We start from the raw sequence: 22,677 nt of genomic DNA, 5'->3' as shown, positions 1-22,677 counted from the left end.
CCCAAATGGGGTCCATTGGTTCTAAACTTTTGTAGGTAGGTCCTACCATGGGTGGGACACTCCCCTGCAAAATTTTAGAATTTTTGGGACAGTAAAAATATTTTGTTTAACACCTGCAATTTATGGACAATAAGGTATCCCTAAAAAAATCTGCTGCTAAAAGAAAAGTTGTTGATCCCATCTTGTACACCCAATGGGGTGGGCCTTGGATGTCCAAAAATTGGGAAAATTGAATTTAAACCTCCCCACATATATGTAGTACAAGGTAGGGTCCACCAAAGTGGCCCACCTGATCAGAAACTATTTTATAATCTTACATTTCCAAATTGCAACCTTGCTGGAATTACAGCAGAAATTTCAGCAAGTACCCATATTGGCCCACCCTTTTGGAGACCCAAATGAGGTCAATTGGGGCTGGAATTTGGCATGCTTATAGGTAGGATATACATCTTCAAAAATCATATTTTACTTGGTATAAAATTTCCCACCAAAAGCCCCAAATCCTGGCCTCAGGTTGGCCCCAAATCTGTCCAGACAGATTTGGACAGCAACATGTTGCTGTCCAAACCACCCCAAAAGATAATTAAAAGGGAAATAAATCACCATTTCCTAAGGGTGGGGTCCACCTAGATGGGTCACACAACTCTCAGACCCAAGCCCCTTCCAAGATCATCCATAAAATCAAGCCCAAAGGCTGTCCAAAACATGCCAACAATATGGGGCAACAAGATGGGCCTGGATGTCTAACCACGTCGGCCTAGTTGCATGGCACATCAAGTAGGCCACACATACATCAGATTTACTATAAAGACAGGAAAGAAAAGATGGAGAAGAAACACAATCCGGCCATGGGGTAGGGCCCCGCCACTAATGGGCCCTCTCAGGAATGAATCATACCAATACAACTACATTGATTGTACATGCAACATAAAATCACTACATGCATGATCTATAATTGTTATGGATGGTTGGGATACTATCCCAACATGATCCTTAGGGTCTAGATGACCTTGAGATGGAGTGGATCATTAAATACATCATGATGGGGTCTATGGAGAATGGCCCTATCATGGATCATGACATGCATGTAGGATGGGCCAAAGGGCCACATCCATGGGATCAAATGGGATCCCCACCATGGATTGGTGGGTCCCATGTGATCCATCCATGAAGAAATAATGAGATTAAAGAAAAGAAAAGAATTCAGCAAAAGAATAGTCACCCACCTCAAAGATGATCACCAAACTTCCACAATAAGATCCTCCAACACCAAGGAAAATGGATCAATGGTGGAGATGGGGTTTCAAAGGTTAGATGGTGGAGGATTAAGGAAAAAGGGGGCTGGAAAATGGAGGGAAGATGAGGAGAAGGTTGCTGGAATTTTGCAAATGGAAGAGAAAATGAGAAGAAAGAGAGAGGATTTGTAGGGGAGTAATGATTATGTTGTAAGAAAGCAAATGATGGCCTATGGTGACAATAACAAAGTTGCTATACTTAGGCTAGGTTTGGGTGGTGTCTAGAATGGGTGGTGAAAATTCCATGCAATTGTGTAGTGTGTGGGTGGCGTGCATGGGAAGTTGTGTCATGGAAGTGGTCCACATTTTTTTGTACAGAAGTGGGCCACATGATGAAATGCTCATAACTTTTGATATATAAGTCGGATGAACGCACAAGACGCGTCGATGGAACCACGGTGACGATGCGGTCGCTATGGCATTAAATTTGGGTTGATCCGAGTTGGGTCTATGTGACCGGACTCAAAAATGACTGCAAACACTACCCGAAGGTTGCGAGTCGGCGGGATTTGATCGATAGGACCGCAGGACCAAAATGAACGAAATGCATACTCACACACACATATGCACACATGCGAACTCGGGTCGGGTCTCACAACCCTCCCCACCAACAAAGAAATTTCAGTCTCGAAATTGACCAATCCAGGACAATAAAAGACAAAACACCACCATCATATAGCAATCATCATATAAGGAAGGCAATACAAAAAATTATATATCAATCAATCATCAAACAAATGGGGATAACGTTCTCTAATCTCGGCCTCGCGTTCCCAAGACGTCTCGGCCTCTGAATGACCCCATTGCACTTTCACCAAGGGAATGACCTTGGTCCTGAGGACCTGCTCCTTCCGATCAAGAATACGAATCGGCTGCTCAATATGGGAAGCATCCTCACGGACATCAAGTAGCTGCCAATCAATCACAGAAATAGTGTCCGACCCACATCTCCACAACATAGAAACAAGGAACACGTCGTGGATAGCGGACAACTCAGGAGGTAAGGCCAGCCTATAGGCCACAGCACCTACGCGCTCGGTAATCTCAAAAGGTCCAATGAATCTCGGGGCGAGCTTGCCCTTCACACCAAAGCGAACCACGTCCTTCATAGGCGAGACCTTGAGATACACCATGTCCCCGACTGCGAACTCGAGGGATCGACGCCAACAATCAGCAAAACTCTTCTGCCAGCTCTGAGCTGTGCGCATCCTCTGCCTGATAACATCAATAGCCTCTAACGTCTGCTGCACAAGCTCGGGACCTAAGAGATGACGCTCTCCTACCTCGGCTCAACAACTAGAAAATCTGCACGGTCTACCATAAAATGCCTCAAAATGAGCCATGCCGATAGTCGCCTAATAGCTATTGTTGTACACGAACTCAGCAAGGTGCATATGCTCATCCCAACTACCCGCAAAGTCGATCACACAAGCCCTGAGCATATCCTCAAGGATCTGCTTGACCCTTTCGGTCTGCCCATCCATCTGCGGATGATAAGCGGTACTAAGACGCAAAGTGACCCCCAGCATCTGCTGAAAAACTCCTCCAAAACTGAGACGTAAATCTGGAGTCTCGGTCTGAAACGATCGAAACTGGAACGCCGTGCAGTCTCACAATCTCCTCAATGAACACCTTTGCAACCCGGTTCATCGACCAGGAAGCACGCACTAGAATGAAATGAGCCGACTTCGTCAAACGGTCAACGATAACCCAAATGGTATCGTGACCGCGCTGAGTCCTCGGCAAACCTGCGATGAAGTCCATCGATACGTGCTCCCACTTCCACTCTGGAACGCTCAATGGCTGCAAGGGACCAGGGGGTCTTTGATGATCGGCCTTGACACGCTGGCATGTGTCACACTCGGCCACAAAACTCGCAATCTGGTGCTTCATCCCCTGCCAGAAGTACTGCCTCCTCATATCACGATACATCTTCGTAGAGCCCGGGTGGATAGTAAGTCTCGATCAGTGTGCCTCGGTCATCAGATCACGATGCAACTCTGGCACGTCCGGGACACACAACCGGCCTCTAAAGCGTAATCCACCATCGGAACCAATCTGCCAGTCTAACTGCTCCACGAATGCGGCCTCTACTCAGTACTCCTGAAGTGACTCGTCCGTCTGCTGAGCCTCGATCACCCTAGCCACCAAAGAGGGTTAAATCGACAAGCTCGAAAGCTGAACAATGGAAGACTGCAGACCGAACTCAAAGTCAAACTCCGATACATCCTCGAGCATCTGCCACTCACGCACCATCATCTGTGTCACCAGGCCTCGTGGTTGGCGGCTGAGCGCGTCCGCCACCACGTTCGCCTTGCCCGGGTGGTACTGAAGGTCAAAATCATAGTCTTTCAGTAACTCCATCCATCGCCTCTGTCGCAGGTTCAACTCGGATTGCGAAAATAGATACTTCAAGCTCTTATGATCCAAGAAGAGCTCGAACCTGACCCCATATGGATAATGCCTCCACACCTTCAGTGCAAAGACGACTGCTACGAGCTCCAAATCATGAGTGGGGTAGTTCAGCTCATGGACCTTGAGCTAGCGTAGGGCATACGCCACTGGCTTCCCGTGCTACATCAGTACAGCACCCAAGCCAACTCTGGAGGCATCAATGAAAACAACGAAACCCTCACTCCCATCAGGAAGAGTGAGAACAGGAGCGGATGTAAGGCGGTCCTTCAACTCCGCAAATGCCTTCTCGCAGGCGTCACTCCAAACCCTTCCGCGTCAACCGGGTCAGCGGTGCTGCAATATGGGAGAAACCCTCGATAAACCGTCGATAACATCCCGCTAGACCAAGGAAGCTGCGAATCTCAGACGCGTTCATGGGCTGGCCCCACTGACACACTGCATCAACCTTCGAGGGGTCCACAGCGACACCCTCCCTCGTCACTACGTGACCGAGGAACTTCATCTCCTCCTGCCTAAACTCACACTTCTCCAGCTTCGCATACAGGTGGTGGGCACAGAGGGTCTCATGCACAATCTACAGGTGCTCAGAATGGGCCTCACGGGTCCTCGAATATACAAGAATATCATCAATGAACACCACCACAAACTGATTGAGGAATGGCCGAAAAACCTCGTTCATCAGCTGCATGAATACGGCGGGTGCGTTGGTCAATCCAAACGACATGACCAGGAACTCAAAGTGACCATAACGTGTCCAGAAAGCCGTCTTCAGAATGTCCTACTCTCGGACCCGAATTTGATAGTAACCGGAACACAAGTCTATCTTGAAAAAATACTGTGCACCCTGCAACTGATCGAACAAGTCATCAATACGGGGAAGCGGGTACGGGTTCTTGATGGTGACTCTGTTGAGCTCACGATAATCTACACAGAGTCGCAACGAACCATCCTTCTTCTTCACAAACAATACCGGGGCTCCCCAAGGCTAACTACTGGGACGAATGAAACCTAACTCCCGGAGCTCATCCAACTGCTCCAGCAGTTCCCTCAAATCCAATGGTGCCATCCGGTAGAGGGCCTTCGAGATGGGCGCAGTATCAGGCACCAAATCAATTTCAAGACCGAAATTTCTTTGTTAGTGGGGAGAGTTGTGAGACCCGACCCGAGTTCGTATGTGTGCATGTGTGTGTGTGAGTATGCATTTCGTTCATTTTGATCCTGCGATCCTATCGGTCAAATCCCAGCGACCCGCGACCTTCGGGTAGTGTTTGCGGTCATCCTTGAGTCCGGTCACGTAGACTCGACCCGGATCAACCCAAATTTAGTGCCATAGCGACCGTATCATCGCCGCGGTTCCATCAACGCGTCTTGTGCGTTCATCCGACTTATAGATCAAAAGTTATGAGCATTTCATCATGTGGACCACTTCCATGACACTTCCCATGCACACTACCCACACACTACACAATTGCACGGAATTTTCACCACCCAAACCTAGCCTAAGTATAGCAACTTTGTTATTGTCACCATAGGCCATCATTTGCTTTCTTACAACATAATCATTACTTCCCTACAAATCCTCTCTTTCTTCTCATTCTCTCTTCCATTTGCAAAATTCCAGCAACCTTCTCATCATCTTCCCTCCATTTTCCAGCCCCATTCTTCCTTAATCCCCCACCATCTAACCTTTGAAACCCCATCTCTACCATTGATCCATTTTCCTTGGTGTTGGAGAATCTTATTGTGGAAGTTTGGTGATCATCTTTGAGGTGAGTGACTATTCTTTTGCTGAATTCCTTTCTTTTCTTTAATCTCATTATTTCTTCATGGATGGATCACATGGGACCCACCAATCCATGGTAGGGATCCCATTTGATCCCATGGATGTGGCCCTTTGGCCCATCCTACATGCATGTCATGATCCATGATAGAGTCATTCTCCATGGACCCCATCCTGATGTATTTAATGATCCACTCCATCTCAAGGTCATCTAGACCCTAAGGATCATGTTGGGATGGCATCCCAACCATCCATAGCAATTATAGATCATGCATGTAGTGATTTTATGTTGCATGTACAATCAATGTAGTTGTATGGGTATGATTCATTCCTGAGAGGGCCCATTAGTGGCAGGGCCCTACCCCATGGCCGGATTGTGTTTCTTCTCCATCTTTTCTTTCCTGTCTTTATAGTAAATCTGATGTATGTGTGGCCCACTTGATGTGCCATGCAACTAGGCCCAAGTGGTTAGACGTCCAGGCCCACCTTGTTGCCCCATATTGTTGGCATGTTTTGGACAGCCTTCGGGCTTGATTTTATGGATGATTTTGGAAGGAGCTTGGGTCTGAGAATTGTGTGACTCATCTAGGTGGACCCCACCCTGAGGAAATGGTAATTTATTTCCCTTTTAATTATCTTTTGGGGTGGTTTGGACAGCAACATGTTGCTGTCCAAATCTGTCTGAACAGATTTTGGGCCAACTTGAGGCCGGGATTTGGGGCTTTTGGTGGGAAATTTTATACCAAGTAAAATATGATTTTTGAAGATGTATACCCTACCTATAAGCATGCCAAATTCCAGCCCCAATTGACCTCATTTGGGTCCCCAAAAGGGTGGGCCAATATGGGTACTTGCTGAAATTTCTGCTGTAATTCCAACAAGGTTGCAATTTGGAAATGTAAGATTATAAAATAGTTTCTGATCAGGTGGGCCACTTTGGTGGACCCTACCTTGTACTACATATATGTGGGGAGGTTTAAATTCAATTTTCCCAATTTTTGGACATCCAGGGCCCACCCCATTGGGTGTACAAGATGGGATCAGCAACTTTTCTTTTAGCAGCAAATTTTTTTAGGGATACTTTGCTGTCCATAAATTGCAGGTGTTAAACAAAATATTTTTACTGTCCCAAAAATTCTAAAATTTTGCAGGGGAGTGTCCCACCCATGGTAGGACCTACCTGCAAAAGTTTAGAACCAATGGACCCCATTTGGGCATCCAAAAGGGTGGACCAACATACTGGACTGCCAGAAATTTCAGCTGTGCAGTCCAGGAGCATAGTTACGTAAAAATAAAATTTTAAAAATACTTTCTAAGAAGGTGGGCCAAATTTCTGGGTCCTACCTTGTTGTAGACTTGATAAGGGACCTTAGGTCCAAATTTCAGAAATTTTGGAGGACCAGAACCCACCCATTGGATGGCCCAAATTCAGCACAGTTATATTCCAGCAATATTCCACCCGGTACAGATTGTATTCTTCAAATTAATTAAAATACTTATGGGTATCCTAAAATCATAAAAATTTACAGGGAGGTGGTCCACCCATTGTCGGACCCACCTACCAAATTTCAGGGCCAATGGACCCCTGTGCACACCGTGGCAAGGGCCGGACTGGCCCACCACGTTGGGACGTCCAGGTCAGTCCGATTATCTGGACAGACTGTTTTGTTTAAATTAATTAAAATAATTAGAAATATTCAAAAATTCTGAAATTTTGTGGGAGTGTGACCCACCCATGGAAGTGTCACCCTACAAAATTTCAGGCTTAATGGACATTCGAGCTGACCGTGGTACACCCTGCAAATTTGGGCCATTTTTGGGCCAGAAACCCCGGGCCCATAGGGCTACCTACACATGGGACATCCCTGCCTTAGGCTACTGCTGGGCCTGCATTCCAACAGCCTGACCCATTTGATATATGTGTTGCATATCCTCTCTCATCTGGTGGGGCCCACAGTGATGTGTGTGGGCCATCAGGGATTAATTATACTAAGAAATACTTCTATTGTTGGACTCCAACCAACCCAGAAATTTGGGTGGGCTGGAATTTGGCATTGAGCCCAATAATTGTTGCCTATAGATGTTCTTTTGGGGCAATATGGCCCGCTAGATTTGAGGAGGATTTAAGTCAGTGTCTTACCATCTTAATTTTATATATTTTTTTGGGCTTAATTAGTGCATGATTAAAGGCCCATCCCAAATGGGATTCTTCTTGGGCTAGTCTCTTAGTTAAGTATGGGCCTTATAGCCTTGGTTGGGCTGGAACTTTTCATAGGCCCATTGAACCCTTGGGTCCTATATTTACCATGTCATTGTGATGGGTCTTATGGGCCAAATACTCTAGTTAGGCCATTGTTTGCCCACTACAATAAATCCATACTTGGGCCGAGATGTAAGGCCCAACTTACTTGTGTTAAAAATATAAGGATTTTCCATATGTTGGGATAATGGGCTGCCCATTAGGCCCACCACAATGAGTGAACCCATGACCCTTATGGTTGGGCCCTAACCTTAAGGGCTCACCAGGTTACTTATGTTTTAGGCTTAATGTATGGCCCACTAGGCCATGGATTGATTATGCCTTAGACCTTTCTTCGCATACGTAGCAGGCTACCTTTTGGGACCCAGTTGAGGTTAGATGTCCTCCTTGGTGGCCCTAAGGTAGGCCCATAGAGACCCTTATAGATGGTTGAAGGCCCACCTTGGGCCTGGCTAGGACCGTTCCTCCTTAGAATGTTGACTCTCTTAGTTTGTGGGTCATCCCAAAGTACTGGGCTCCCACTAGAGGATTTTTCTTCTCCTTAGATCACCTTTCTATGTTCCTAAACCTTAACCCTCCTTAGGGCAGAGGAATACATTCTACAGGTAGCACACTTACATCCTTGTGATCCATATGTATCATCTGTATGAATTGATTGCATTGTATGGTGGTCATTGAGGGATGGAGTTTCTCCCCTTGTGTACATTGAGTGCCGGAAACTTGTGCATGATCTGTGTATGCGATTCATGCATTGGCATCGCATTTCATGATGATATCGCCCTTGTTTCATCAGGGCCTTGCCTCCACAGGGACATTTGTGGATGGCCGCATGTGTGGACACCGGAAATATTACTTGAGCATACCGGGTGCATAGGATGCCCATGGGTGAAATTCCTAAAACTTCTATGGTACCAAGGATCTGCTCCAACGCCGTGACCGGGTAGAATATATGAGCACACGAGGGCCTTATACCATTAGGCCGCGACTCCCACTGTCGTGTAGTCGGTTAGATAGGGGTGTGGCCTTACCTGCCTAGTGTGAGGAGGCATTGCTAGGCTGAATCTAACCAGCTCGTAAATAGGTCCGCTACCGTCAGGCCTTGCTGGTGATTGGCTGTCCACATGCAGGTAGTGAGGTCCCTTACGCTCGTTTGACTGTGCGGGGTCTGTAAAACGGCAATCATTCAGTAGTGTAATAGACCCCGATGATTTCCTTATGATTGGAAATATACTTGACATATGGTTTGGTTATGAGCACTGGCATTACTTGCATCGCATTAGCATTGGCTGTGCAAGCCTCTTCATGCATTGCCTTAGTATGGCTCCCAGTACTCATTGCATGGTATTCATGATAAGCCTTAATAAGGATGGTAATATTCTCATTGAGCATGTTCTTTCCTCGTATCTCCTACTATTCTTCCATGCACCATTGTCACACACTTTCACCACCCTTTAAGCTTCTATAAGCTTATGCGCGATTGATGCGTGCAGGAGCCTCTAGGCAGGCGTCGTAGCAGCAGAGCATGGACTAGAGTTGAGCAGTGAGGACTCCAATGTTGTTGATTTCTCTCCCTTTTCTTATTACCTTATGTATGTTCTTTTGAACCTAATGTAAACTTGTAAAAGTTCAAATTCATAGTGGATTTTGCGATGTGTGCCTTTGTTATTCTTAGATGTACTCGCTGTGATCTTAGGTATGCTCATATTGGAAAATGATTATACTATTATGGAAATCCTCCTTGTAGGATCCCAGGATCGAAACCTGCCTTAGGAGCCGAGAATGGGGTACTACGGAGGCTGTTGCGCCCAGAACCGGCCATCGGGTTCCTTGTGAGTCCGGTTACCGAGTCTGGGGCGTGACAATTTCTTAGTCTCTCAAAACATAATTTGAAAGCATGGCTCTTAAACCACCACTTCCCCTATCACCCTATAAACTGCATGATCCTTTCTTCCTTAAATTCGGCTAACCTATATAATATGGAAAACTCTTAGTGCAATGATTTGTCACTAAACCAAAGATCTTTGGAATCCGATACATGAGTCATCCCCAACATCATAAAACACCCTTTTGAGAAGCAACTTTCCTATTAAAGGTCACTCTCAAGATACCAGAAGCTCTATATTGGCCATTGGGTAGGATTCCCTAGCAAGATCTTCCGTATATGTTACGATACGGCTGTAAAATGCCAATACGTATAGGTAACGGCCGTGACCATTACGCAATACGGGTGGAGACCGTATCGGCCGTTACTGGGCATGATGATCGTTACCCCCGTAATGGTCGAAAAACAACTTTTTTTCTACGTAAAATCATTTTTTTCTCATTCCAAAAATTTTCCTATATCATTCTACAACAGATTTCGACCACTCGTACTATAGTTTTTAGTAATAAATTAATAAATTGAAGCAATTTGAGTGAATAGAAGCTCCGAGGGCCATTTTAAATAATAAAAATAAAAAATAAAAAATCAAAGGTATATGCATTTTTTTTCTAATTCTAATGCTTGATTGTAATTTGTATACATTAGAGACACGTAACCATGCTCATAAATTCACCAAACAACCCAATACAACACTATCACTAAAGAGTGGACCGTTACGCTACCATAAACATGTTAAAAAAGATGAATACAGATTTAGGATATTTATGTTATTCTAGATTTTTTTCAAAATTTTTCGAGCATTTTTTTTAACCATATCGAGGGTCGTAAAGGTCATTACGCCCCTGTATCGACTGATATTATTAATACCTATATTGGTAACGGTGGTGACCATTAGAGGTGTACACGAGTCGAACCGAGTCGAGCTTGGCACAACTCGGCCACTAGCTGACCTTAACTCGAACTCAGCTCAGCTCGGTCCTTGAGCCTGACTGGCTAGCTCGGCTCAGTTCGGTCGGTGGCTTGGGCCAGTTCGAGTCGAGTTCGAGCCAAGATCGAGCTGAGTTTGCATGTGCAGCATTTTCACAAACACATGGATTGCACCTTCAAATTCTCATTGTTATGTAAAATAGTGGCACCAGTTTTACAAGTATTTCATCAAACACCTTATAGGCAACATCAAAACCAAGAAAAAAGGGTATTTGTTTCATATGCATACCTTCCTTGCCACCAGCCGACACTTCGTTGAGTCATTTCATCAAACACTTGGTGAGCAACATCAATATCAAAGTAACCGAGTCACCGAACTGGTTCGATTCGAGCTCAATTCGAGTTGGGGTTCGATTCGAGTCGAGTCGAGCTCGGGCAAGCTTGAACTTGGTTCGAAATTTTTTTGAGCTAAAAAAATCAACTCGACTCGGCTCAAACTTAATTTCGAACCAAGTCAAATCGAGCTTTTTCGAGTCGAGTCAAGCGAGCTAACCGAGCTAACTCGGTTCATATACAGCCCTAGTGACCGTTACGGCCACCATTATTGATACAGAATACCTTGTTCCCTAATAAACTATCCTCCCTTTCTAACTGTGTATTTTATAGGCAAGGATTTGCTTCCAAAAACCTTCGTCATCCCCACACCTCCACAACCACTTATCCAATAAGGCTCATATAAAAAAGAAATTAACTATTATACCATGGTCTCGGATTATATTGGGTATATTGATGCGAACATCGGTGGTGCACCCTTTAGAGTGTACCAGAGGAGGATGCGTCGCCGACAGAGTACCGGAGCGGAGGAGTTGATGTGGATGGACAATGGGTCCATCAGACTCATTTTCTAACGCACTATAAGTGCAAGAGCGGCATGACCACACCCTAATCATAGATCCATGGGTCGGATTTCACACCCTACCATACGGGTGTTTTAGTTTTAGACTTTTTTATTATTATTCTTTTTCCTTTGTTTCAGGGGCTTTATTACACTTTCTTTATTTTTTCTTTTTGCTATTTTTCTTGTTTTCAAGGGCTTTAGTGCACTTTTATTTTTTGCATGCCTTATATATACATTGTGAGAAATACTATTTTTATTATTATTGAATGAATAGAAATTTGTATCTTTTCTTCCTCTTTTATCAAGAGATTAAGGTTTCAGGATTAGCCCTTGGGTGTTGAGGATTCCACCTCGATTTCAGGTTTCCTTCTTTCTAAATCTTTGAGATGCAAGAAAATGTAAGAATCATCCTCATTCTTTTTTTTTATATATAACAAAAGACCTGTACTTTCTTCATCTCGAACCCTTTATTCTTCACCCCTTTCATTCATCCCTAGATATCCCCTTTCTAGATTGAATGGAAAAGAGAGATGGTTAGTCAATAGAATCAGATCCAAACTTAACCCTGGACTGACTTATGCTAAATATGAGATATCCTCATATCCCTTTATCCTCCATTTTTACTGTTTACGTGATTTTATGCTAAAGGACATGATCCTAACGAAATGACCTCATCTTTGTGTTGAGATTTACCAAATCCATTTGATTGGAAACGGGTAGTTGATTAATGTATTTATTTGAATATTCTTTAACCTGATTATACATGCATCAGATATGTGAGTGCTTTTTTTAATGAATAAACTTTATTAAAAAAACTATTAAGACAGGTCAAGACAGCAAATAAATACAACCAAGGAGAATAACCCAAAATACATCCTAAGACTTACAACCCAAACATCAGAAAATTTTCATCAATGACAACATCATTAACCTCAAATACCCATTCTAAGACATCAATCTTAGACTGCCACAAAACTTCCTCCCACGATCTATGTTTGTTGAGGAAGCATCAGCGATTTCGTTCCTGCCAAGTGTTCCATAAGAAAGCTAGCAAAATGAGATGCCATGCCACTTGCCGTCCTTTAGAAATGGGGTTGCTATGCCAGGCTCAAAACAAATCCACAACCAATTCAAGGCATGACCCACTCAACACCAAAAGACGCTAGCAATGCGATCCACACTTCTCACTCAAAGGGGCAATGGACGAAGAAGTGATCAACTGACTTTGCATCACTCTTGCACATTAGAGGCATGCCAAGGAGGATCATAGACCTTTTCTGAAGATTGTCTATGGTCAAAATTCCCTTTCACCCCACTAGCCAAGCAAAGGATGCCACCTTAGGTGGAGCCCCATAGAACCAAAAGGCATGAAAATACTCCCCCTTCTCAACTCCATAGAATCCCAAAGCATATCTTGTAGGACTCGACTGAAAATAGGCTAGAAACACTTCCAAACTATAGAATCTGCATGAGCGGGGGAAGGATGAGCTACTGATATATTCTTCAAAGGAGCTAGACTTGAAAGGGATGGGAATTACAACTCCAAAGATCCATCTCCACACCAAGGATCCTCCCAAAATCAAATGCAATGTCCATTACCAAGAGAAAAAACCACTCCAGGCTTGAACAAGGGACATGCAGACTTGATGGCCTTCCAAATCCCCGAAGCTTAGTAGTAAGAAGATTTTTTAGCCTCCCACCAAGGTGTGCCAAAACGGTTACATATCGGCCGTAACGGCCGATATGTAACGGTAACGATTGGAACCGTTACGCGTTTCGGGGTCATATCAGCCGTTACCCGATTTTGTACCCGTATCGGCCGATACGGGCCCGTTACGGGGTGTAACGGCCGTAACGGGCCCGTAACGGTAACTTTTTTTTTTCATTTTAAGCTCTGTTTTTGCTGTTTTTTTTAAACCTCTTGCTTCCAAACTGTTTCTCACTCCTACTACTAATTTCGACCAACTTGGCTAGGTATTTGAGATAAAAACACATTATATTACAGATTTTTTTGAATCAAAGCTCGGTGGGCCATTTTTCAGAAATTCGTCAAAAATCGATATTTATACTTTTTTAATATGTTTTGCTGTTTTAATCATGTCATATGATGTGTTAATCATAGTAGAACATGTTTATGTGCATTTTACAGATTTGGGGTGCCATTTAATAATTTTTTTAATATTTTTTTCTATTTACGCATGAATTTTGGCCCCCTTTTTTAAAATTCGAAAAACCAATTTTTAATGGTTGTTTTGCTATTTTAATCATGCCATTTGATATGTTAATCATAGTAGAACATGTTAATGTGCATTTTACAGATTTGGGGTGCCATTTTATATTTTTTTAATATTTTTTTCTATTTACGCATTTATTTTGGCCCTTTTTTTGAAAATTCAAAAAATCATTTTTTAATGATTCTTTTGCTGTTTCAATGATGCCATATGATGCGTTAATCATAGTAGAACATGTTAATGTGCATTTTACAAATTTGGGGTGCCATTTTATATATTTTTTTTATATTTTTATCTATTTACGCATTTATTTCGGCCCTTTTTTTGAAAATTCAAAAAATTATTTTTTAATGATTCTTTTGCTGTTTTAATGATGCCATATGATGTGTTAATCATAGTAGAACATGTTAATGTGCATTTTACATATTTAGGGTGCCATTTTATATTTTTTTAATATTTTTTTCTATTTACGCATTTATTTCGGCCCTTTTTTTGAAAATTCGAAAAATCATTTTTTAATGATTCTTTTGCTTTTTTAATGATGTCATATGATGTGTTAATCATAGTAAAACATGTTAATGTGCATTTTACATATTTAGGGTGTCATTTTATATTTTTTATATATTTTTTTTTTCTATTTACGCATGAATTTTGGCCCTCAAAAATAATTGCAAACACCTAAATGTAAGATATTTTCATATTACATTCATTCTAATATAGCTATCATTGATAGTAAATAGTTAGAAAATTAAATATATGAATTTTGTAGTCAAATTCAGGTTATCTGGTTCATAAATTCATCAGACAGTCCGATACAACTTCTCACCAAAGAGTGGACCGTTACACCACCATAAACATGTTCCAATTTATAAATGAATGCATATTTGGAATGCTTAGAATATTCCGGATTTAATCCATATTTTTCCATATTTTTTTGGCAAAAAAAAAATTTGCGCCGTTACGGGCCGTTACACCCCCGTATCACCGTTACGCCCCCATATCCGTATCGGTTTTGGAGGTCACCGTTACGCCAACCAATACCGATACAGGACACCTTGCCTCCCACCCTCCCTCCTGAAGATTACATTTAGATGCAATAACTTCTCTCCACAACTTGCCCCCTTCAGAATCCAATCTCCAATGCCATTTTCCAAGAAGAACTACATTTATAGATTCCAACACTCTAATGCTTACACCCCCTTCAGATGGAGGTTTGCACACCTTTTACCTTTTAAGCAAAGTGGAATTTCTACCTTTCTTTAGCTCGTCTCCAAAGGAAATCTCATATTAACTTCTCCAACTTATCCAACACTAATTTTAGACATTTAAACAAAGGGCATGAAATAAAGAGAGAGGTTAGATAAAGCCGCTTTGATAAGGGTGATTCGACCTACTAATGATAAATGACGGCCTTTCCACCATGATAACTTCCTTTCGAACCTTTCAATCACTTTATTCCCTAGATGTTTCGCTAGTTTTCTTATGCAAAGCAGGAGAACTAGGTAAGATTAAGGAATGGATCCTAAACCACATCCGAACGGGCCAGCAAAGGATGATACTTCTTCCTTGGATAGCTCAACGCCCAACATTTCACTTTTCGTAACATTGATCTTGAGACCTAACATCTCAAAGCACCCCAAAATTTTGCTTAGACGTCCACCATAGCCATTTCTACATCACAAGATAAGATTGTATCATCAGTGAATTGTAAGTAAGAGATCCAAACCCCATCTTTTACTCCTTTGAATCCAGAAATAAGCCCCAATTCTTGCCCTTTTGCTAACATCCTACTCAAAGCTTCAGATACTACTACGAATGAGAACGGAGAGTGAGTCCCCCTGCCTTAGACCTCTCGACGCTTTAAAGAAGCCTTTTGGAAAACCATTGACGAGAACTGAGAAGTTGGCCAAGGAGAAATGGACTACGCACTTCAAATTTATTTTTAAAATGTTCCGTGGTGCACGCTACACAGTGCACTGGCACTATTTTGTTACGTGGGCCCCACCTTGATTTGTGTAGTATATCCATGCCGTCCACTATAATGTTTATTTTCCATCGAACCTATTGATAAGGTGACATAGACTTTGACCTTGATGAAGGAAGAACACAAATAGTAGCTTGATTCAAATATATATATCTTAAGAAATTTTTAATGGTGGGAATTAAATCCTTATTTTGTGGTTCACCTAAGATTTGGATCAACCTCATTTTTTGGACCATGCCCTAAAATAAGTTGGCAAAAAGGATGGACCACATGGATATACAACAAATGCATTGAGGTGGGCCCCACTTTTAAAGGGATACTCACTAGTGGTCCACCAAAGATTTAGATCTACCTGAATTTTTGGACCATGCCTTAAAATGAGTTGGCAAAACAGATTGATGGCATTGATATACAAATACATCGAGGTGGCCCACCTAGCCCACTAGTGGTCCACCTGAAATCTGGATTTACCTTTTTTTTTCCAATGCCCTTAAATGAGTTGCCAAAACGGATGTATGATATGGATATAGAATACATAATCAAGTGGACCCTAGAACATTGCCCTAAAAATTTATACATGACATATATATTAACTCAAAATTAACCAATTAAATTTTGGGATCATTGTTGCTAAGTCACAATCCCAAAATTAAATAACTCCTACAATTTTCATCATTAGTTTGCAGACAATTGTTTTTTGAAATAGGACCATTTGATATATTTCATTTTTCACTATCCAATAAATGTCCACCAATCCATTAGTGGGATCAAGTGCCAATAGATTGCATTAATTTGAGGCTAGTTTGGGGTATCAAATGGTCCCCAAACCAGCCCCGAATCGACAACAACGTTTACCTCAATTTAATTTTAATTTTTTTAAAGATTTATGGGGGAAAATGATATCAAATTGTTAGATATACGAATTACATAATAGGATACAAAAGTCCCTAAACTCTATATATTGAAATAAAATGCATGTGAGTTACAAAGTATGCAATGCACTAGCACTATAAATAAAAGGAAAACTTGAAAATATAAGATGTTTTGGTATTACATTCATTATAGTAAATTTATATAGATATTATATGTTAGAAAACTAAATATAAAAGGTTTGCAATTAATTTCAAGTTATCAGGTTCATAAATCCATCAGACAACCAGATATAGCATTCTCGCCAGAGAGTGGACTGTTACACCACCATAAACATGTTCCAAATTATAAATGAATGCATATTTGGAATATTTAGAATATTTCGGATTTAATGGATATTTTTCCATAATTTTTTTACCAAAAAAAAAAAAGTACCGTTACACACCTCGTATCCACCTCGTATCGGCCGTTATGGCCCGTTATCAGCCGATACGGAGTGTATCTGTATCGGTAACGGTGGGCACCGTTACGCCCACCAATACCGTTACGAAATACCTTGGCAGGGAGATACCGAGAGGCTAAGAATCTTCATCACAGGAACTATCCATCGAACCGTCTACCAAGCTCTCATCTGAGGAGCAATCGGCATCGTCTTCATCTGCAGAGAGGGGAGAGGGGACAGCTTCAATGGTTTGATCTTGCAAAGGGCTCTCCCGCAAAGGGCAGGAGGAAGAACATTATCCATAACAAGATCGTAAGAAGGCGTATGGACGGATACAATATTTTCCTTCAAGGCAGAATTCTCAGCAACTGAGATGGTGTCAAGAGAGGCAAGCTGGAGAGGAGGGCATGTCAGCTCCTTCAGACCCTTCTTATGACCAGGAAGATTTAGTCAGACTGGGGCAATACACCGCTGACGTCATCCCAGAGACCAACACCGACTCTCTTAAAAGCCGAGGAAATATCCTCATGACACATAGCCGGAACACAGCTAGAGGGGAGTCTGTTGATGACATCTCTAGGCCCAACACCGCCTCTCTTAGGCACCGAAATAATCTCCGTAGGACGTGGTTGGGTCATTGCTCAAGGGAAGCCTCCAGAGCAACACTTCATTAATCAAAGGGAGAGAAAGGGACAATATATTAGCAAAAGGTGAGATACTGTCGCGCGAAAAAGGCTGCTTCTAAGATTCTCCCCCCAAGGGTGAGATATTCAACAAAATATCGACCGAGTGTCAAGAGACAAGGGCATGAGTATCGGGAATTGCCTTGATTGTTGTGGCTAGGTGTCCATTAGAGAGGCACCAAGAGGGTTTTCTTTCCTCGCACGTGGGAACAAAAGGGGGAGGAGCACACAAGTCACACAGGGGCACAGTTAGAACAATGATATGAATGCATAACTTGAGGATAAGAATTGTCATGCGTAAGATCACATTCTGCATCATTCAAGTTGCTTTTTATTGTTCCTGTTGCATTCATCAGTAGATCTTGAAGATTCTTAGAATCATATCTAGAAAAAAATACTTTCTAGATTCCTACTACACCAATTGTCTCCTTGGTTCAAACAGTTCCCACGAAAATCAAGCAATAAGGAAAGAACTTGCTCTGCTACCCAAAAAAGGTGTGGAGAAAGGAGATGAATCCAGTTTATGGACTCCATAATCCCCATAAACAATCTCAAAAAAACAAAAGGGAGACAATGAAATAATTTTGAGACTAAAATTCCTGCAACCAAAAAGCTACAAAGGAGTTGTTCAAAGAAACTAATTGGGAAAGGAACAAGGCACCTCCCAAGACTCCAACTTAGACTTCTTGATTTGTGTTTTCACTCTCACTTCACTTCAACCCATGGAAATCCTAATGTGAGAATTTTCTTTAAGATGAATCCTAAATTCCTAATGCGAGACTTGCACAGAAACAAATTGCAATTCCTATTCAACTTAAGTTTAGATCTCTTAGATTTTCCTAGCTTGGCAAGGAAGTAATCTGAGAGAAAATTTAAAAGTTAAAACAAACTCCAAGAGCTACATCGGGATATAATTTCCCTTAACCAACTTCTACTAAATTTTCTAGACCGAACTACTAATTTAAACCATTAACTAAAACTCATTGGATTTCTAACTCAAGAACTGAACTAGAGCAAGTGAGCCCTAGACAACCACAGTAGGTCTCATAGTGGAAACCCCATTTCCTTTGGCAGGACCCCTGGAACTGTAAATTGGATATTGAACGGAATACAATTATCCAAAATGAGGGCTGCAACTTGCCAGCCACATTTGGGCTGAATTCAAGACGGATGAAGAAGAAAGCTTTATGCATATTGATCTAAATCTAGTTAGGCATGGGAAACTCAAGAACATATACCATTGATCACAAGAATGGCAGAAAGCATAATGAGAGATGATAACACTAAGGAACCACAAAAAAGAATCTTATTGCTGCTAAATCATTTCAAACAAAAAGACAGAAAGTAAATATCCAAAGAGAGCAGAAGCAGACAAAATCAGATGGACAGAAACAGGCAATACCTGTGAAGCTTCCATGGTTTTGGGCAGATTTTCCAAGTAAAGTTCCCACTCCTGCCCTTGCCATTCTGCTACCTCATCCTCTCTCGGCATCCTCCCAAGCTTGAACTCCTTCGCTAGAGATACGATCTTAGTATAAATGGTAGAGACTGGTTCAAAGGCATCTGGAGGGATTCCAGTGCCATGGATCCAGACATCTAGATCAATTTCTTTCTCTATTCCAACGACATTCGCTTTTAGGAAACTGAGAAAAGTTTCCGTATCTATCGATTGGAACTTAAAGGCAGCAATATATTTCTTAAGGAACTCGTCAAATGCAGGCCGGCCAATCTAAGCACGAAAAGGAAAAAAGAAAAAGACAAGAAACAAAAATCATCTCGGATTATTTTTCACTGTAGAAAGTTAATAATAATAATAATGTGTTTTTGAGGAGAATTAATGCATCTTTACCTGCCGTTCAATGCGCCATAGAAACTGAAATCCTTTCTCATACGGCACCTGAGAGTAGACATCATCAGGATCAACCCCTTCCTGCTTGGTTTTAAGCTTAGTAAACTCCATGTTATCTTTGAATCTCTCCATTTCTTCATTCAGGCCTCTCCAACCAATTCCAATATTTAGAGCTGCTCGCTCCTCACCCTGCACTATTTCGACGATTCTCCGTTCTGCATATGTCGTGAAGCCCTAGAAAAACAATATAAGAAAACAATACAAACAACTTTTAAGGTATCATATGAAGTCCACCTGAAGGTTTTCGTTTAGGCTTGAATTCTATTAAGGTGGGATCTTCCAGTGATCAATATCATTCTTTGGTAGGCCATGCTATACATGGGTAAAACACAATTCTCCATAGAACATTCCATTCAGCCATCTGAGTATAGGAGTATTTACCCTGAAGATATAAACCATTAGCTATATCTTTTTTTCAATCTTCCATTTGCTGCAAAACAATTAGACATGGCTAAGTCTGTCCAACGGCGCCAGTTTTTGCACCATCCCATCTACAAATCACGAAAATGTAAGCCCCGGATGTAACATATGCTGGTCCACATGAAAACCCTGCAAGTTCATGCCAAGCACTCTATAGTTCCTCTTCTAAAGCATATATAGATTGAATGAAAACCCCCCCTCCACCTCCATATTAGAATCTCATATTTCATGGTGCATACACAACAAGGAAAAAGGTATCCAATACAGAGTTGGGATTGTTCAGCGGAGGAGAAATTTTTGGTCCATGGCTCACCCATTGAAGGCCCACCAGATGAACGTTTCGTGATCACCAAAACGTGGGTCCAAGTGTACCAAATGCAACCTCAAACTAAAAGGCCGCTCGTTCAGGAGGCCGAACAATGCATTAGTCCTCCTAAAATATGTACACTTTCAACAGAAACTACTTGCACTGAAAACAGATCTCAAGTCCCTCCACCCACACAGTATTTCTGAATATTAAATTTGGGTAAGAAAATGAAAGAATCCCCAAAAACCAAACAATGTGTCAGCAGATACAGAGAAGGTGAGATGGATACCTCGTTGAGCCAGAAATCCTCATTGGTCTTGTTGGTAATGAGATTCCCAGTCCAGCTGTGCGCAAGCTCGTGCGCCACAACCTGTGCACCGCTTGCATCCCCCTTAATCACCGTCGGCGTCAAGAACACCATCCTAGGATTCTCCATGCCCCCATAGGGGAAGCTTGGCGGCAGCACCAGCAAATCGAACCGCCCCCACTCGTACGGCCCAAACAATCTCTCACCCTGCCGAATCATCTCCTCGGTCCCAGCAAACTCCCGCGCAGCAGCCTCCAGCACCGCCGGCGCCAACTCCGCGTAAACCCTAGTCCTGGGGCCTACCTCCCTCGACCCAATCTCCCCAACGGCGAAGGCGAACAGGTACGGGGGGATGGGCTGCTCCATTGAGAACTCCTCGACGGCGCGGTCCTCAGCGCACCAGAGGGCATCGTCACAGGCACCAGCGGACTCGTTGGGGAGAGGTGGGCGCCGGCCGAGGTGAGCGGCAGCCATGACTGCGGAGAGCTGGCGGGGAACGTTGAGACGGGCGGAGTAGCGGAGACGGGCGGCAGGGGTGTCCTGGCAAGGAAAGACAGAACGAGCGTGGATGGACTGGCATTGGGTGTAAACGAACGGAAGATGTTTGTTGAAAGTCTGAGGCGGGGAAAGCCATTGCAGAGCCGAGGAAGAAGGCGAGGTTGAGTAGGTGATGAGAATTGAGAAAGAGGAGGCGCTGTTGACGGGAAGAGTGATGGTGAGCTTGCGGCCTTTTATGGGATCGTCGTAGTCGTCGCGGGAGAATGGGAGAGGGGTGAGGGTGGTGGGGTCCAGGACGGAGTGGACGGATAGGGAGCGGGTGTCGAGGGAGATGAAGGGACACGTGTAGGGTGGAGGAGGGAAGGAGAGAAGGGCCGAGGCGTGGATGGTGGAGGATGAGAAGTCGAAATAGAAGGAGAAGGAGCTGTGGGTGGCCAATGGATGGGTGGAATCGCTGAAGGAATGAGGATCGATGGGTGCCATTGCTACAGTTGCAAAAACAGGATCTTGTTGTTCTGGACTTTTGCAGAAGAACGAAGTGGGTTTTTAACAAGGTATTGACCTGAATCCTCTACATCACCTGTTTTTACGTAGCCAGTACAACGCACAATCACTTTAGGGCTCGCCATGTTTTGTTTGTGAAATCCACTCCGTCCATCAGGTGTGCTCCTCCATTCTAATCTATGGTACAATAAAATATCCAAAATACAAAACTCGGATCAATCACACAAAAGAGAACTATTGGAATGGGATGCGAACCATAGGTTTGTGTGTGTGGTTACTTTCTATAATCAAACCCGTTCATCCATCTGTGACTCACCAGGACGAAGGGAAGATACAAAACCATCCTCATCCAAAAGTCAGGCGGGAAATGATACGTGAACTTAAGAGGTTTCAGCCGCAGTTTTACATTGTTCTCTTAGTTTTTGCCTATTTGAGTTTTCTACGGAGCTGATCATTTCCATGTGCCGTGATCATAAGGTTTATCATCTGACGAAGGGAGTGGATTTCAAATATACAATACGGTGGAATATCCTTGTGGTTTTACGCATAGCGCCAAAACTGGCGTTGCGTACGATTCTAGTCAGGGTTTTCGATGGGTTGCGTTGCTTCTAGGCTTTCTAGTTCTAATTCCGGCGTAACGCAGTACGATTGTGTCGGGAAGCTGGGCATTCAATCTCGATCATCTCCAATTAATCGATGTTTCTCATTGTGTATACTGCATAGAAAACGAACGAATCCTCTGGATGTTGGACTTAAAAGAGTTTCAACATGAAGTTATGGGTTCGAGTAATCCTGACTGTGATGTGTTGTTAAAATGCAGTTCTTTTACAATGGCCCATATATAGAACTTGCACAGTACGTAAGGTTCAAACCAGCGAGCCGCGACGGACGATGGTTCTCAGTTGCGACGGAGGCAAAAGGAGCGAAGGTTATTGGCGTATGTGGAAAATGGATTCGTTTTCCCCGTCTTGTCTCCACCGACTGGAGCCCACAATCTATGATGGTCCGATGATTTGGACTGTTGGTATTTCTGCTTACTACATAACTAAGCTGTTTTCTCATGAT

General features: G+C 42.8%; 1 protein-coding gene across 1 annotated transcript in view; it reads right to left on the bottom strand.

Moving 5' to 3' along the window:
* The window catches only part of LOC131243201 (leucine aminopeptidase), a 30,659-nt gene extending 8,998 nt beyond the window's left edge, over positions 1-21,661 (bottom strand). Inside the window, exons 1-3 of the mRNA XM_058242369.1 lie at positions 20,593-21,661; positions 19,517-19,750; positions 19,070-19,396 (exon numbers count right to left, since the gene is read on the bottom strand). Coding sequence (XP_058098352.1) covers positions 19,070-19,396; positions 19,517-19,750; positions 20,593-21,591 — 1,560 coding nt within the window. The 5' untranslated portion in view covers positions 21,592-21,661. The remainder of the gene's footprint in view (positions 1-19,069; positions 19,397-19,516; positions 19,751-20,592) is intronic.
* Between the last annotated feature and the right edge of the window lie 1,016 nt (positions 21,662-22,677).

This window comes from Magnolia sinica, chromosome 4, assembly GCF_029962835.1.
Source record: "Magnolia sinica isolate HGM2019 chromosome 4, MsV1, whole genome shotgun sequence".
NCBI lineage: Eukaryota > Viridiplantae > Streptophyta > Magnoliopsida > Magnoliales > Magnoliaceae > Magnolia > Magnolia sinica.
Note: the sequence above shows the minus strand (reverse complement) of the source record. Positions and strands in the feature narration are given on the sequence as shown.